This window comes from Gavialis gangeticus, unplaced genomic scaffold, assembly GCF_001723915.1.
Source record: "Gavialis gangeticus isolate Ggan-Ray unplaced genomic scaffold, GavGan_comp1, whole genome shotgun sequence".
Lineage (NCBI taxonomy): Eukaryota > Metazoa > Chordata > Crocodylia > Gavialidae > Gavialis > Gavialis gangeticus.
Window position 1 is genome coordinate 146,123,380 of NW_017729024.1, and position 17,828 is coordinate 146,141,207.

The 17,828-nt window shown below is 39.8% G+C and overlaps 1 protein-coding gene across 1 annotated transcript in view; it reads left to right on the top strand.

Annotated features, from left to right (window-relative positions):
* The first annotated feature begins 374 nt into the window (after positions 1-374).
* Positions 375-17,828, top strand: part of LOC109298129 (chondroitin sulfate proteoglycan 4-like) — a 49,462-nt gene continuing 32,008 nt past the window's right edge. The window contains exons 1-6 of the mRNA XM_019518263.1: positions 375-441; positions 1,202-1,365; positions 2,451-6,023; positions 6,851-7,321; positions 7,805-7,981; positions 14,177-14,375. Of these exons, the coding sequence (XP_019373808.1) occupies positions 375-441; positions 1,202-1,365; positions 2,451-6,023; positions 6,851-7,321; positions 7,805-7,981; positions 14,177-14,375 (4,651 nt within the window). The remainder of the gene's footprint in view (positions 442-1,201; positions 1,366-2,450; positions 6,024-6,850; positions 7,322-7,804; positions 7,982-14,176; positions 14,376-17,828) is intronic.

Here is a 17,828-nt window from a genome sequence, read left to right on the forward strand (position 1 = left end):
TGGGAGGGGACAGTGACCCCTTGTCTTGAATTCAAGTACAAGGCTGTGGAGGTCATAACTAGGATGGCTCTGGCTTCAGCTGCAACTAGTGCCTCCCTTAAGTCCCTCCACCTCTGCCCCACACCACTCCCCCTGCTGCATCTGCTTTTCCAGTGCCTGCCCCCTTCCTCTGCCCAGTGCTACCTCTGCTTGTCCCTCTCCCTCGCCATTGCCCACCCCCCAGCTGTTGCTGCTGCACTTTACCCTCAGTTGGAGCTCTGGCCACTCCCCAGCAGTGGTGGTGGTGGCAGCCTGGGTCTGGTGCTGCCACCGCTGCAACCACTGTTGCTGTTTGCTCAGGCGGGAGCCAGAACAGAGATGGAGCAAGAGCCCCAATGGAGAGAAAGTGGTGGCAGCAAGCACCAGAGGGGAGTCAAGCAGGGATTGGGGGTACAGGCACTGGTGAGGAGTAGATGGCAGGGGGTCACAGACACTGGAGATGGGGCGGGTGGCAGAAGGGCAGACACCATGGGGACAGGTGGCAGGGGGAGAGGCAGTCTGCAGCCCCCGATTCCCCCACCAGCTGCCCCCTGCAGCTGCTATCTCCCTACCACTGCTTTCAGCACTTGCAGCATTTCAGGAGAACATATTTAAGATGACCCTCCAATGGTTAGATTCTGTTTATGGATAATGATAAATTTATAGATTTTCCATGTATAGAATCTAATAATTGGGAGGGTCATCTTAAATTCAGTCACCTTGAGTTTGGGTAAATGTGATATTTTTTTCTTCCTATATATCGTTCTAGTAATAAGAGTAAAGAGGGCTATCTGCTGGTTAAGATGCTGGGCAGGAATAGAATATTTGGCTTCATTTTTTAGCTGTGACAGGCTTTCTGTGACAAACTCTGCAGTAGAAATATTGATAACCATGATATATTTTTTTCTGATGTACCTCTTAGCATGATGTAGGGTCTTTCTGTTTGGTTCATGCCTGAAAGGTTTTCAGGCCTGTTATTTTTGGGAGATGGTATGAATCTACCTTCCAGTGTGCGCTGCACCATCTGTCCTGATTGATATGCAGGAGTGTGCAGAGACGGAAATTTAATCATCATTTGTGAATTGCGGTAGGCCAGATACCCTGTATATATTTTGGGTAATGGCAAGGAAGCATTTTAGGTAAGTAAACATGCTCTCTGTCTGCCTTCTTCTCTTTCTTTTAGTGTCATTTTATGGTGACAGCTTTGTGGAATTGAAAATAGCAGAATCATCCTCCCTTACATCCCTGCAGTTAAGATTTCGAACCAGCAAGCCACATGGATTGCTTTTTCTTGCAGCTGGAAAAAAGGATTATTGTTTAGTGGAGTTGCACTCAGGACATGTACAGGTATGCTTTTTAATTACAGAACAGACAGAAAGCAGGTATGGTTTGTATTGCTTAATGTTAGTCTTTAAAATAGTGTTATAATCATAGTCATAGTTTAAAAAAAAAGGGAAAAAAATTAAAGTAACTACCCAATTTTCTCACATACAGCATGTACCTGTTCTCCTCAAATTCCCCAAATATTGGGGCCTGTATATAAAGTGGGGAAGCTGATTTTCTGGCTGGGATAGAAGCACATTGCTTTGCTTCCTACTCTGCAGTATAGCAGCTGTTGTGTTACTTACTATTCAGGCAGCTGAGGGAGTTAATTGACTTAATGGCTCCTTTTTTTTCAGTCCAGAGGTATTAATGATCATACTTTTTTAATGGTCTTGATGTTTTACTAATTAAGCCAACCTTTCTTATGGCAGTTTTGCTATTAGCTGCTCCTGGTTTCTTTCCTCCTATTTCAGCTTGAGTTAAGCAGAAAGGGAGGATGAGTCATCTGAAGATTAGACTCTGCCTCTGCTGTATGTAGCCATAATAATGGAAACATCTTTTTTTCTTCATTCTGCCTTTCTAAAACAAGGTACATATTATATTCTGGGATATGTGAGAAAATATGATATCTGATCATGTTGATATGCAGCATATTTCTTATAATTATAATAAGTAATGATGGCCCTTGGATAAACCCATGTATTGAGTTGACGGGCAAATCAGGATTAGTGACAGCACTAATTCTCATAAACCTTTCCATGCTAGCTTTCAGAAATAAGTCATGCATTTGTTGTAAGGGCATTTATTCTTACAAGGATTTAGTGCTTGGATTCTTGCAGATTTGGGCTACATCAGGACTAGAAAATGGTTCTTTTCTGCTTTTGCATCTAGGCTAAAATGGTGCTGACAGGTAAACCCTCCCAAAACTTGTATTGGATTTGAAGTGTTTACTATTGGCTCACCCATAACTATGATAAATAATTTTATGCTTGTATTTTTTAAATGATTTGTTTGAAAATTAACTTGAGCAGCTATCACAAAATTAAATACTATCAGTTTCTTCTGGATGCACATGATTTGATTTTGCTCATTAAAATTTTCTCTTACAGTTAAGAATTAACTTGGGAGCAGGGGAACAAGTGCTACATTCTCAAAGCAGCTTCCAACTGAATGATTTATTTTGGCACCTGGTGGAACTACGTCATAAAAAAGATAGTATTATTCTCATAATAGATCAACACTACAGAAGCAATGCAAAAATGGCTGAAACTCTCTATGAACTCAATGATGAACATAAAATCTACATTGGCGGGAGAGGTAGCCTTGATGTTCCTTACCTTGACAGTGCAATGACCAATTTTAGAGGATGCATTGATGATGTATTATTTAATCAGAGGGAGATCCTAACATCTCTGAGACCTTACAATAGTTTTAAAAATGTACACGAAGTTTCATTGGGTTGCAGTGATGAATTCTTTGCAGGCGAAGAAGAGCCTATCAGTTTCTTCAGTTCCAAATCCTATGTTTCCTTCCCACTATGGGACATCCAGGGGGAAGGTGTTTTCGAGTGTGCATTGCAGACCTCAGCTCAGCGAGGCTTACTGCTTTATAATTCTGGGCAAAAAGGAGATTTCATTGCCATGGAAATTGAGGATGGACTAATTAAGGCCTATATTGGAAAGAATAAAAGTAGAACACAGCTTTATTCTCTGAAGTCAATCAGTAATAACAAGTGGCACTTCATTGAACTGAAATTTACTGCAAAATATTTGCAGCTGACAATAGATGAAGAAACTGTGAAGACATCACTGGCTTCACATAGCAAGCTACCCCTTCTGAAAGGGCCTCTTTTTATAGGTGGTATAGATGACAGCACACGGGCAGAAGTTATGAAGTTGGAGCTAACTTCAGTTTCTGGGAAGTATGCCAGAGGAGGATCTTTCAAAGGTTGCTTAAGAGACCTGAAATCCAATTCAGAAAGGAAATCATTAAAGAATGTTCTGGTTACAAAGGACATTTCAGCTGGTTGTAGAGTAGAGAGTGCTTTTAATATCAGTTCTTCTGCGACCCCTACAAAGACTCTTATTGCAACGGCAGCCCCAACTTCAGTCATTTTTTCCAACCAATTTTCCTCTGGACCTCAAGGCAAAGAGGATAATAGTCATTTCTTGGTTTTAAATAACTTGATCGTTCCAGAAGGTGGGCAAGCATCACTTGAATCTAAACATATTAAAGTAAATTTAGAGTTTCATAAATATGGGATTCGTCAGTCTCAAATCCTTTTTAAAATAAAGGAATATCCTTCTCATGGTGACTTGAGATTAAATATTGAACAGGGGCAGGAGGAGAATACATTTACCATGTTAGACCTGTGGCAAGGAAGAGTACTCTATGTCCATGATGGCTCTGAGAACACGTATGATTATTTTACTTTTTCCATTTCTACCAGGAGTAAAAAAGATATGCCTTCCTATCTGAAAGGAATTGAGCAGCATGTGTTTAACATTACTATAAGTCCAACAAACGATGATCCTGAACTTGCACTCCCCCAGGGAAATGTATTTCTTCTGTTGGAGAACTCAAAGAAACGCTTGACTGCTGACCTAATAAAAGTTTCAGATAGAGATACAGACTCTGTGGACCTCAGTCTTTCAGTACTTGGAAAACTGAATGCAGATGCAGGATTTTTAGAAAATTCCAAGCATCCTGGAAAAGCGGTCACTATTTTTTCTAATGACGACTTAAAAGAAGGCAACATTTTCTTTGTCCACACTGGCGTCAAAAACTCAAGGATTGTTCTGAGAGCAAGTGATGGAGAAAAAGTGAGCAATACAGTTGTGTTGCGTGTCATGGCCGTGCCTTTGGATTATAAAGTCGCCAACAACTCAGGAATAAAAGTGCTACAAGGTGAAGCAGGTTTGATCATGCTCAGTCATTTGGCAGTAGAAACAAATGCTGACAACCAAGAGATGGAGATAAGATATGAGGTCACAGAATCACCCCGATTTGGTGAAATTCAAAGGCAACGTTCTAGTGGGGAGTGGAAGCAAGTAAGCTCTTTTTCTCAACGCTCTATTGAGCGTGACCGAGTGAGATACTGCAGTACTTTCAAAGAAATGCAGCTGGAAAATGTTACAGATCAATTTAAATTTATGGTGAGCATTGGAGACAAAATCAGTGAGGAGCTCGTGTTTCCAATTATAGTGAAGTGGTTGAGGTATAATTTACTGAAACATACACCTCTAGAAATTGAGAAAACAAAAAAGAAATGCTTGAATTCAGATAATCTTTTTGCTGTCCTCATGGATATAGAACTGCCTGAAAATGAACTTCATTATAAGTTGTTGTCCCTGCCTAAAAAAGGACAAATGCTGCTTAACAACCAACCCTTGAAAAAAAGTTCAACCTTTAGCCAAAAAAATATTACTGATTGTAAGGTAGAATATGAATTAATCAGTAGACCTCATGAAGACACTGAGGATTCATTTAAATTTTTAATTCATACAAAATATTTGCAATCCAATATCTATGATTTCAAAATCAACATCAAAGCAGATCTCAGAAGCATTATTTTGACCAATAATGGCTTGACTGTAACAGAAGGTGAAGGAGAACTAATAACAAAAACGAAACTGCTTGTGCAAATGCTAGATAATAAGGTCTTCCAATATAAGGTTACAAAAAGTCCTCAGTATGGAAAATTAAAACTCATTAATTTTTCAGATTCTTTAGAGAGTAATGATAATATCACCATTTTCACTAATCATGATATAATTAATGAGCGCCTTATGTATGTCCATGATGACAGTGAGACCATGTTTGATGAATTTCTTGCTGTCGCATCCGTCAAAGAATCAGGAACAAGTGTGAACTCTGATTCAGATACAGAACACCTATCAGTAGAGATTAGATTTAATATCTCTGTTGTGCTGAAGAATGATGAGAAACCAGTACGTGTAGTTGATAAAGTATTTCATGTAGTTAATAATGGGCAGAGGTTACTGACCTTAGCAGACCTCTGCTACCATGATCCTGATTCTGATTTTGATGATGGTCAGTTGCTGTACACAAGGCGTGGGATTCCTAATGGAGACTTGGTGCTAGTGAATGATACCACCTATAGACTGTATCAATTCAAGCAAGAAGACCTGGAGCAAAAGCAAGTCCTATTTAGGCACAAGGGTGCAAGTTATGGACGCTTTGTGTTATTTGTAACTGATGGCAAACACTATACATCTTCACTTCTAGAAGTTAGCGCTTCTGATCCCTATCTTAGACTAGCAAACAATACAGGCTTGTTGGTCCAGAAAGGAAAAGAAAAAACTATTACAATAGCTAACCTTAGTGTTATCACAAACCAAGACATTAGAAGTGATCAAGAGATTACATACAAGATATTCTCATCTCCAAAGTATGGAAGGATCTATGTAAATAACCTAGCAATGGATTCCTTTACCCAGCTTGATCTGAAAAGGGGATGTGTGATTTACAGGCATGATGACAGTAACAACCTTGCTGACACATTTAACATTACAGTATATGCTAATGCTATCCATTTGGATGTTGGAATGCATGTCCATGTGTACCTGCACAGTCATCAGCATGCACCAAGGGTCATACACAATAACAACCTTCTAGTTGAAGAAGGAAAATCAGTTAAAATCAGTAAGGGAAAACTGCAGGTAAGTTGCCTACATGGTCTGTTGAGCTTAACATTTCTATCTGTAACAGATTTTCTCCTTTATTTTTCAAGTGTTGAAAGCTATTTTGAATTTCCTAATTCCAAAAAACTGTCTTCTCTAACGCACATTTTTCACTAAGTTTTGTTATTGGTAGATGTTTAATTATGGGGAGTGATTCTGACACAAACATGCTTTCTTCTATAGGAAGGTTATGATTCCTGTAATGCTTGTATGTAAGAAGATTAAGATTGAGAGATGTGCTTACTCCGACTAAAACAAAGCCAATCAGCTTTAAATCAATGTATTTGCAGTTCACATTCCAGTATAGGCAAACCACTAAGTTAAGCTATGTCTGAAATGTGAATACAGGGTTAGGCTGGAGCTGTGTATCCAGCAATGCATCTTACTCAGCATTTTAAGTACATCAGATTACCAGAGATAAGTTCTGCCCTACCCTCATTAAAATATTTTCTCAGCTTGTTTAGATCATTTGTCAATAAATAACACCACAAGGGGGCTCCTTTAGCACATTATTCTGCTAGCTTCAAAATCCATATTCAATGCGTAAATCCACAATTCTTTGTCAGTTCCTTAATTCATTGTTTTGCTTTTGTTTAATTTAAGAGATAGAAGAGTATATGTTTGGGTTTATGAAACACTGTTATGCCATATTACCTAACACACAATTTCTGAGATGTATTGTGTTCACATTTGCAAATAGATAGGTGAATAAATATTCAGTGGTTTACCCCTAAAGGATTAAAGTGTGAAAGGTTTTGATTGCTTTATATTTATTATAATATTTTTTCTGTATGTATGTATTTAAGGTTGTTCATGAAAATAGTTCTCCTTCTGAAATAGTGTTCATGGTAAGGACCCCTCCAGTGTATGGATACATTCGGAAGTTTGCATCAGAAGAAGGTTACACTAGTGCAGAACAAAAGCCGGTTTTGATCTTTACCCAGCAAGATATCAATGATGGCACCATTCAGTATGTACAGACAGTTTCGGATGAACTACGAGACCATTTTTCATTGGATGTCACCAATAGCATCCAAGAGATCAGTGGAATAGACATCTCTGTAGACATCATACCCAAACTGATTCCATTAGAAGTGCAGAACTTTACAGTAATAGAAGGTGGTTCTAAAGCTGTGATGGAAGACTATATAAAAATTTCTAATCCACATTTCACAGGACTCAATTGTGAATTTCTTATAATTGAACCACCAAAGCATGGGTATGTTGAGAACTCTCGCTTTCCTGGAATAAAGTTAACTAAAGTTAACAGAAAACAGGTAATGTGGCTATGATAAGCTTGAGCTAAATGCAGTTACTTACTTTTCTTGTACTTATTTCAATACTAATTATTTGCGTTGGAGGGGTGTGGTAGTAGAGTGGTTAAAGCACCTCACTGTGGCTCCAGTGTCACAAGTTTGAACCTTGAGAGGGGGTTAACATTTAAAAATCAGCTACCTGTACTCAAAGTAGTTTTTATGAGTGCTTTGGGATACATTGCTTTTTCTCTGATCTTGTTATTTTTGTTTATTGTACTGCCTAAATGCCTCTCAGTATCTCGGGTTACTTCAGAACAGTCAAGTACTGTATCCATTTATGGTCTAATATACTAGAGATGGAATTGTATGTTTGAGAGAGAGACAGAAAGATGGAGTTATGAAAGTTGGGAGAGAATGATGATGGAGCTGGAGGCTTGAATGCTTTTCATTTAACACTTCAAATAATTTTCTTTTAATGCCTTAATTTTTTACTTCCTTTTTCAGGTGGAACAAGAATTAATCTTTTATGTTCATGATGGTAGTGAGAGCCTGATTGACAATTTTACTCTCATAGCAAATGACACAGAACTGTGGAAACAAAGCTTGCCCCAAACTATATTTGTGACTGTTACACCAGTAAATGATGAGGCTCCTGTTATAAGTAAGAACAAAATACTTAGGGTAAGTTCTGCATAGGTTCATCTTTATAATTTAAAACACATCTTCATTTTAACATGATATAACATAGTACCAACACTAGAAATAAAGATAGTTATGTATATATCTAGGAATACCTATTGTCTAGCAAAAGCCAGTTACGATGTATAGATACTGTGGAGATTGGCTTGGTAGGTAGGTAGATACCATGGAAAGTAACTTGCATGTATTGTGCCAGATTCTAGTCCCCAGGGCAGAATGTGAGGATAAGGCCCTTTCAGAATCATTGTGTTACTTCTGTGCCTCCTTCACATAAAACAGCTGAAATTCCATGGGTGTGAGGGAACAGAATGTCTTTTTAGTCTGATCTAGAAAATTGATGAAGTATGTCATATCTGTAATATGAAATAGGAAAGTTTCCCTCATAAAAGCTAGGCAGGTTTTATAAAAGTCTCTAATTAAAAAATAATACAGTATTCTACAGTTAGAGTCTAAAATATGATAGTTCATGAGAGTATTGTCAGACAGATTGCAGCTTGGATTGTATGTTAAGATACAGACAACCAACCAACTTAATTGTGGAGTAAAAACAGCCAGGGCTTGACTGTGCACCAGCTTCACTGCAGTAACACCCAATATGCATGCTCGTACCCCATTAAACCAGGGTAATTTGCCAATCTTTCATTGAGAGCTTAGCTACCATGGTCAGCTTATACCATAGGGCGTAAGAATGTGCACTTGAGCGGTTACCATAGAGCAGGTGACACACGCCCCATCTTATCTTTGAGTAAGATTTTCTGATGTCCATATCCTTTGTATATTTTTATTTGATGCAGGGCTAAAATAATTTTATATAACACTCAAAGCCTGCTTGACTTGCCTAATTCCCAAATAGTGGGTGTAACAGGAGGATTATATAGTTGGCATAAATTCCTCTCTCAGCAATCAGAGATGGCATTTAACCAGCCATCTCATTTTTGTAAGGACTAAGGGATGAGTTCTTGTCGCACCTGTTTCACGTTACTGTAACCTCTTTTAACTCATTAGTGCAGCTCCAGACATAATAAAAGAAACAGACCTGGAAGTACAGGAAACTCAGATGTGATATGGTCATCATGAAAAACAACGGCCACAGCAAACCAGCTGCAAGCTTATTAAAGGTGATGTGACAGAGAAGAGTATTTGTTGGAGGGCAGTTTATATGGTTAGGGAATGAATCATTCCCTGATACAACACCCTGCAGTTTACAAATTAGAACATTTAAAGCATATTTGCATTCGTCGTTTACATTAAGGACAGAATTTAGTTTCCCTTTGTGTGTCTACACGGAGGTTTTCTAGCTGTGCAAGGGGCGTTTTGGACACCATGCAGTTTGTGGTCCTCCTCCCCCCCAGCCTGCACTTGTCCCAGGACATATGCTCAGGTATGCATGTACATAGCCACATACATACCTAGCCAGTGTGTAGCCTACTGCACATGCTCAATCTTAGTGCACATACTTGTGTCCATACTGTAGAGAAATGGCAAACTGTGCATAAGTGGCAAAAATGCTACGTACATAGCTAGAAACTAAGCTATGTAATGCCACTTGCATAACTAGAAAACTGCCACTTCAATGAAAAAAGAGAAATAAACTTCCACCCTATGTGTCTTTGCATATTGTGTATACTGGAGACAAAATTGCATCCTAGTTCCATGCATTGCACAAAGGGTAGCAAGAGAGCCATATTTTTATAGTAAACAGTTGTAAAAGTTTGCAGCTTCACAGTAGAGGCAATTAACCCACGATAAGGGCTCTGTAGGCATCCACACAGCAAGACATCACAGATATTAGTCTTCAACACTTTACAAAGCTTCCTGACCACATGGTGGTTTCTCTGAGGATGAAAAGAAGCATTCTGTAGTAGAAATGCTGCAGGTGAGGATAGTTACCTATTGGTGCTGATCCCCAGACATTGACTGAGCAGGCATTAATGATCCTTTGATAATAGAGTACAGAGGTACAGGAGGTAGCTTTTCTAGCTAGATCTCCCACTTCCTATTTCCTTGTATAAAATGTACAATGGCTTTGAAGAACTGTCTGCTCATGGAACTGAGACCCAGCAGTACAACACATTGGTTTTCTGTAAAAGGGATGTTAAGACCAGACTTCCTAAGAAAAACAAAAAGCAGAACTAATCCTTAAATATGTTAGTCTTTTCTCCATAGAGAAAATACAGTCCACTCAGCTGGGCACTTTGCCTACTTCAGAGCCAGACTGTTGAGTTGATGACTGTGGTTTTTATAGCTATTTTAGACCCTTTACTGAGCTTCCCTACTCTATTTTTGTGTACTAGTTAAGTGCTAAAATACAGAACTACAGAATAAGCTATCGGATTTACCCAAAGAACTTTATCTGCCTATGTCCTTAGACCAACATGGCTACAACCTAGATCCCCAAAATGAAGAACTACTGCAAATACAGAACTACAGCAGCTGTGTGCACTGTAAAGGCAGGAAAGCCCAGTTTATGCCTCGCATGGTACTCCTGGAAGAAGATTATTGTAAACTAAGTGTAAATACCCCAAATAGATGGGAAAATAGCTTGCAGTGACTTTTCTTGAACCTGCTAAATACTGAGATCAGCAGGGAGTTCCTATGTAGTCTTTACATAAAGTGGCACTTGCCTGGTTCCAGGCTGTGCTTACCTCTCAGCAACATCTTTTACTGTTTTCTGTTGTCTTTTAACTTGTGTATGGTAATATGGTAAAAATATTTACTTTTCAAATATAGTAGCTCTTAGTTCATATTTTTTAAGAGATAAAAAAGTCAATATGTGATACTGAATGATCAACTAAATGCCATAAAAACTAGTCTGTTGACTTTGTGGGAAGATCTTAATGACAGTCTTTCATAAATCTCCCCTCCTTTAAGCAATAGATTTTACTGTTTCCTGTATTTCTGATCCTGTAAGACCTGATGCACATACCTGCTTCACATGCTTCCAGTCTGTGTAGGGGTACTTGCACTACCATTAGTTAAGCACAGAAGAAAAGCAGCCGAATCAGGATCTAAAAGAGCTATTAAGAGAGTAGCTAAATGAATAACAAAGATGGAAAAGAAGCTACAGTATTAAGCCTCGTTAAGAGCATCCATTAACGACAGATGGTTCATATGAAGATACGTATTATACTTGTGCTGGTCTCCAGATGAATATATGATGTTCAGTTTTGGCTTAGGAGTCTGCCCAGTGTTGAGCATTTCACACTCGGATATAAAATGATACCTTCAACTTGTTCATTTCTAAACCACAGTGCTTCTTAACAGTATCAAGGTTGTGTGAACAGTGCAGGCTTTTCCCTCACAAAGAAAAGCAACCCAACATGTGGGGTTATGTTTTTATTTTTTCAGAGTTTAAGAGTTACTGAGAGTTTTCCTTTCCTTTTCTTTTTTCTTGAGCCTTTATAAATTCTGAAAGAGTTACCAGAACATAATAGATGTGAACAATCCTTAGTAGGTGTTCAGTATTTCTATCTAGTAGTAAATGAGGAATTGCCACAAAGGTTTTGTGAAATAAAATATAAAACACTGTGAGACGCATTTTCTAAGCATATTAATGCTCAAACATAAAAATCTCATAGTTTTCAAAATGAAAAGCTCTAATTGTTAGGGTTCAATGCAAGGCCATAACTGTCAGTGGGTATTTTTCCCAACAGAAATCAAAAACAGAGATCAAAATCCTGATCTACTCCTCCCACTTATTATGCATTTAAGTAATAGTAGTATAAGATGTTACAATATCTCCATGTAGACAAAAGGGGGCAATCTTTTCATATATTTAGATTTTTTTTTTTTTTTTTTACAGAAGTCAGTTTTATTTATTTTTTTGAAAAAAGTCTTACAGGGCATCAAAATGGCTGCATCTATAGAACAGATATCAGGGGAAAAGGGGAGAAATCTAATGTATGGTAACTGAAATCTTTAAGCAAGGACTGTGAATTGTTTCCAGGAAACAAGGTCACGAACCTTTTTGTGTACTGTACTTGTGGAATGTGTCGAGCAAATGTGGAATTAGTGTAAAAATTACTTCTCAGAAGTTCAACATACACATTCTCCTTAAGAACAGAATGGAGAATGTTGATCTCCACCCTATAATAATGCAAACAGATGTGGGAAATATGCCACTTTTAAAGTATTTACAGTATTCCAAGCGTTTGCCTCCCTACAGTCCATTTCAGCCAATAGTTCCTCATGGATCATATTACAGGTCACATAGGATCTTAACACATAGAGCTCTGTGCATAAGCATGCTAGGGTGAACAGTATCCTTATAGCTAAAAAATATCCTACTTTTTATTTGGTTAATAAGCGGTAACATTTTAGGCTAGGCAAGCAGTTTGCTTGGAAGTAACAAATGGCCATACATTTGCATAATCATTTGTAGATATTTTACAATATTTAAGCAATACATTGGATATTCTATTTATATTAGTGTGGTCGCTATTGACATGAGTTTAGGATGACCATAGGTCACCAAATTAGTGCCATTAATGCCTCAATATGGTGGTCATTTTTTGCCAGTAGTTACCATGTTATGTATTTATAGATGGCAATTTAACAGTAAATAAATAAAAAAAAATCAAAACTGCCTTCTATAGAAAATTCAGAAGGATACTTTTCCATGCTTCAAAGGGGACCAATTATTTGTTGGGAGGATTTTTTTTCCTTGTATCACAAGATAATATTGCAAAAGAAGGCGATTTCTGTCTTTATGCCTTGTGCAGCATGTTTTAATTTTTTCTTCCAAAGTTTTTAGTGTCCCTTTATAAGAAATCACACTTAGTATAATTGCATTTCTTTTTTTTTTTCCATGTCAGGGATTTTCTATGTGTGTAGGTTGAAATCCTGCCTCTTCTGAAGTCAGTGGTAAAACTTTAATTAACTTCATTGGAGCCAGGATTTCAATTGTAGTCTTCCTTATTGTGTGCGCAATATAAACAAAATATAAATATAAAAAAATACAAGGAAAAAAGGTAAATTAATACTTAGGGAAAAACCATATTGTTTTACTTTTTAAATTTTGGATAAATTGAAATTACTTGTCAGGAATGATTTTTTTCTTCCGTTCACATTGAACTAGTATCACCGCAAAAGACCTGTTTTGTATCCTGCAATTCAGTAGATAGCAGAGAGTGGGCCGAGGCAAGAAAGACCTAGCAGACAGAGTGCCATTACAAGAATCTTAATATAGTAAAAGTCAAAGATGAACAGTTAGCTCAGCAATGAGACAAGTAGGTGTGATTTGTATGGGATATCTACAGACTTAATTAACTTCAACATTTAATGAGTATGTCCCAACCTTGGATTAGGCACCTTTGCCAATAATTAAAAATACAATCAGATCAAAAGGGTATAGCTGGCTGTCACTGTTCATGTCCAAATCAGAAAATAATCAACGAAAATTAAAAGAAGCTCAGACAACACTTCCCACACAGATGTTAGTCCTTATACTGCTTTCTCTTCTGCCCAAAATTCTGAGTCAACAGATGGGCCCTACAAAATACCCTGAGGCTACAGAGACCTATTCCTTGAATTAGACTAGCTAGCATTTAAGTAAGGGTTTTACACAGTGTTCCCAAATACTAGTTTTTTTTTCCCCCTCTGTTGGGTCATGACCTAAACTAAGTGCTAACCAACTGTTGGTGGTGTTGATAACAACACTTCTTTGCGTTGTTTGATACCTTTAAGACTGACCCCTTAGATCACAATTCCTTCAAACAGGAGGTAAAGGAAAATATATGTTTTTGGAAAGTCTTTCATTTTTATTAGTGGTTGTATTGTCCTTAATTCATTGTCTTTCTTTTACTCCAATGGGAATTGAAAGAACTGTACTGAGAGTGGAGAACATGGCACATGACGCTCCAAAGCATGGACTGATCTGCAACAAGTAGTTTGGGGCTTGTAGGCTGAGTCCTAACAATAGAACTGCTGTGTCTGTATGAGTTCATGCACTGCCAGACAAACTGAATGTCTATGTTGTTCTTTCAAATGCAGATTTTTTGCAGGATGTGCAGGATGTTGCTGCTCAATATCTTGTAGTTTTAAATGATTTTAAAATGTCAAAAATTCCAGCCCCTGATAAGCCTGACTGGATTGCAGGGTTACCTGCTTTAGCAACTTGACACAGATAATCCAACCAAACCTTTAATTTCCTCCTCCGTGTGTGTTGTTTTTTTTAAGGTTTGGGTGGCATCAGTCACTGAAATAACTGTTGACGATCTATGTGCAGAAGATAAAGATTCCTTACCCTCAGAGCTCGTGTACTCCATTACACCACCCAGCAATGGACACTTAGCTCTCAAATCTTCTCCAAACAAAAGCATCCTTAATTTTACCCAAGCTCACATAACTGAAGGACAGCTGGTGTTTGTACACAATGGTATGTAGTTCAGAAATATCTCATGCTATTAATAGAATACTGTATTCCTATATATGGTACATTTACATAAATAATCCTTAGAGGATGTTCTTGTAACATAGCCAAGTTTTATAAGCACTGATCAATTGATGTCACATCTTATAAGATAAACAGCAAAGGATCCAGGTCAGAACTTTAAGAAGTGACTCCCATGAAACACTCATGCTTCAGGGAAAAGAACTGGCGATTCAGCAGATGACACTTCCTTCTGAATCAGTATTACACTGATGCCCAAAAGCTGTGATCTGGAACTGTTGGGCCCCCGGTTAACCACTCATGGGCTGTGTATGGCCCACAGGCCTTATGCTAGCCCTTTGTGGGCCATATGCAACCTGTGGGCACCATTTGGACAGCCCCACACTTGTCAAATGTCAGCACCTGTCTCTCTCAGTGATTGTCTAGTACCAACAGTAATAACAGCATGCAGCTTGTAGCCTGGAACTTAAGTAGCTTGTCAGCATTAGTGCCTGAAGCACTGCAGCCCTTAAGTCTACTGCTTCTCTCTGTTTGAGTAACATGGGTTAGGGACCCCTGTTATGCAGTGCCCTTCTTCACATCAACAATCACTTCCCTAATCTGCACTGGGACTTCACCCAATTCCAGGATGGACATGAGCCGCCAATGCAAGGAAGCGGTCAGTGAGGCTAACCACACCTTGTCGTGTATCTACAGATGCATCACAAGCAGGACCAGGGAGGTGATCCTTCCCCTCTATGCAGCGCTGGTCAGGCCACATTGGAGTACTGCGTCCAGTTCTGGACACCGTGCTTCAAGAGGGATGTGACTAAATTTGAGAGAGTCCAGAGGAGGGCCACTCACATGATCAGGGGGCAGCAGGCCAGGCCCTACGAAGATAGACTAAAGGGCCTGAATCTATTCAGTCTCCACAAGAGAAGGCTGAGAGGGGATCTGGTGGCCATGTATAAACTTACTGGGGGGACCAGCGGAAAATAGGTGAGGCTCTGTTCCCCTGGGCACCACCTGGGATAACAAGGAATAATGGCCACAAATTGATTGAGAGCAGGTTCAGGCTAGATATCAGGAGGCATTACTTTATGGTTAGGGCTGCCAGGCTCTGGAATGGACTCCCAAGGAAGGTGGTACTCTCCCCTACCTTGGGAGTCTTCAAAGGAGGTTGGATAAATATCTGGCTGGAGTATTATGATCCCAGCACTCATTCCTGCTTAGGGCAGGGGTTTGGACTTGAAGATCTATTCAGGTCCCTTCCAACCCTAGTAACTATGAAACAATTGGTGTGAATTTATGATAAATCCATCATGCTACCATGCATATGTGTGTACCACAGACACGTATGAGTAGTTTAATAGCAATTATTGATGGTAGGATCAAGATGTTGTACTTGAATATCTGGAAAAGAGGTACAACAAGTGGTCAAGGTGGTCAAGAATGTAGCAAAAATGAGTCAGTCATTTTAACAGAAATGTCTCTGGGGAGTTTTCTATATGTAAAAACTGTATCTGTGGTTGAAGGGTGGTGAACTAAATTCGCAGAATTGAATTGTTCCCCTGAGTATAGAAGGGCAAATGAATATCTGCAGCTTTAGGAAACAAAGGTGGGTAGAAAAAAATGCAAGTAGTGGGAAGTTAAGTTTCCCAGTATCTAGGGTTAGGGGTCCCACAGCACATCAGAACTGTAGTGCTGCTTTGTTCTCTGGTGTCTGTTCCTGTCCCTAAATCCTATCTCTACCAACTCTGGGCCCATGGTCTTGCCAGTTTCTTCATAAAAGAAACATGTCTGGTAATTTAGTAATTGCCCGTGTGCCAATCCCTTACAACTACAGTGGCCTGCAGTGGACCTCCCAGTTAGTGATTCCAGTTCGGATCCTGGCTTTTCCTGTTCCTGAGCCCCCTAAGTTCACGGCTCTACCTCAGTGATTGCCCATGTCTTGGTCCCTTAGGAACTTGGCTTCCTGACCTTCCTGCTCCTGATCCCCTGACTCTTGACTCTAGTTTGGACCTTGTATGCTCCTGATCCCTTGGGCTGTGACCCTCCATGGTCCAGTCTTGTCTGCCTCTGCCCTGGTTGTAACCTTTGACACTGTATTCTAGCTCTTCGTCAGTCCCTCTGTCTTTTGGTGGCATTTTCATTGTCTCCCATGTCCTCAAGGGTTCTGTTCTTGGCTCTATATGCTTTTCAGTACATGTTTCCCTTTAACGTTGCATAGTATTATGACATCACGCTCCTTTGAAGACATTCTTTATGATGAGTTGCAAAGCTATCTCTTGATCCTTATGTTTCATTCTCCCTTCAGTGTTGAAGCATTATTTCTTTGTCTCCTTGTCTCACACTCTGTATACCAAAACTGAACTTCTTTTTCTGTACTTTCTTACCTACAGCAATTCTGTTGTTTTCGTAGATTCATAGAGTCGGAAGGGACCTCAGTGGGCCATCTACTCTGACTCCCTGCCCCTGGCAGGCAAGAAAAGAGTCACCAACCCTGGGGTCATGTGATCCCAGCCAGGTGCCTGTCCAGTCTCTTCTTGAAGACCCCCAAGGATGGGGCGAGCACCACCTCCCTTGGGAGTGCATTCCAGATTCTGGCAACCCTGACCATGAAGAACTTTTTTCTAATGTCCAGCCTAAACCTCTCTGGTAGCTTATGGCCATTGTTCCTTGTTGTTCCAGGGGATGCCCTGATGAACAGATCATTGCCTACTTCATGTTGCTCTCCCCTTATGAATTTGTATGCCACCACAAGGTCCCCTCTTGGCCTTCTCTTGGAGAGGCTGAAGAGGTTAAGGTCCCTTAGCCTTTCCCTGTAGGGCCTTCCCTGCAGGGATCTAATAAGGCGACTGGCTCTTCTTTGGACCCTCTCCAGGTTGTCTGCATCATGCTTGAACTGTGGTGTCCAGAACTGGACACAGTACTCCAGCTGCAGTCTGACCAGTGCCACATAGAGGGGAAGAATCACTTCCTTGGACCTATTTGTAAAGCACCTATTGATGCACAACAAGATGCGATTTGGCTCTGCCAACTGCTTCATCACATTGGTGGCTCATGTTCATCTTTGAGTCAACAGTGACTCCAAGATCTTTTTCTGCCTCAGTGGAGCTGAGAAGGTTGCCCCCCAGCCTATAAGTATGATGGCAGTTCTTCCTCCCTAGATGCAGCACCTTGCACTTCTCCTTATTGAATTGCATCCTGTTGCTCTCTGCCCACTTCCCCAACCTGTCTAGGCCAGCCTGGATCTGCTCCGTCCTCTCCAGGGTGTTAGCTGCAACCCATAATTTTGTGTCATCCGCGAATTTGGGCAGGGTGCTTCCCACCCCCTCATCCAGATCACTGATGAAGATGTTGAACAGCATTGGCCCCAGAACTGAGCCATGAGGGACTCCACTGCCCACAGCTTTCCAGGTTGACACCGACCTATCCACTACCACCCTCTGAGTGCGA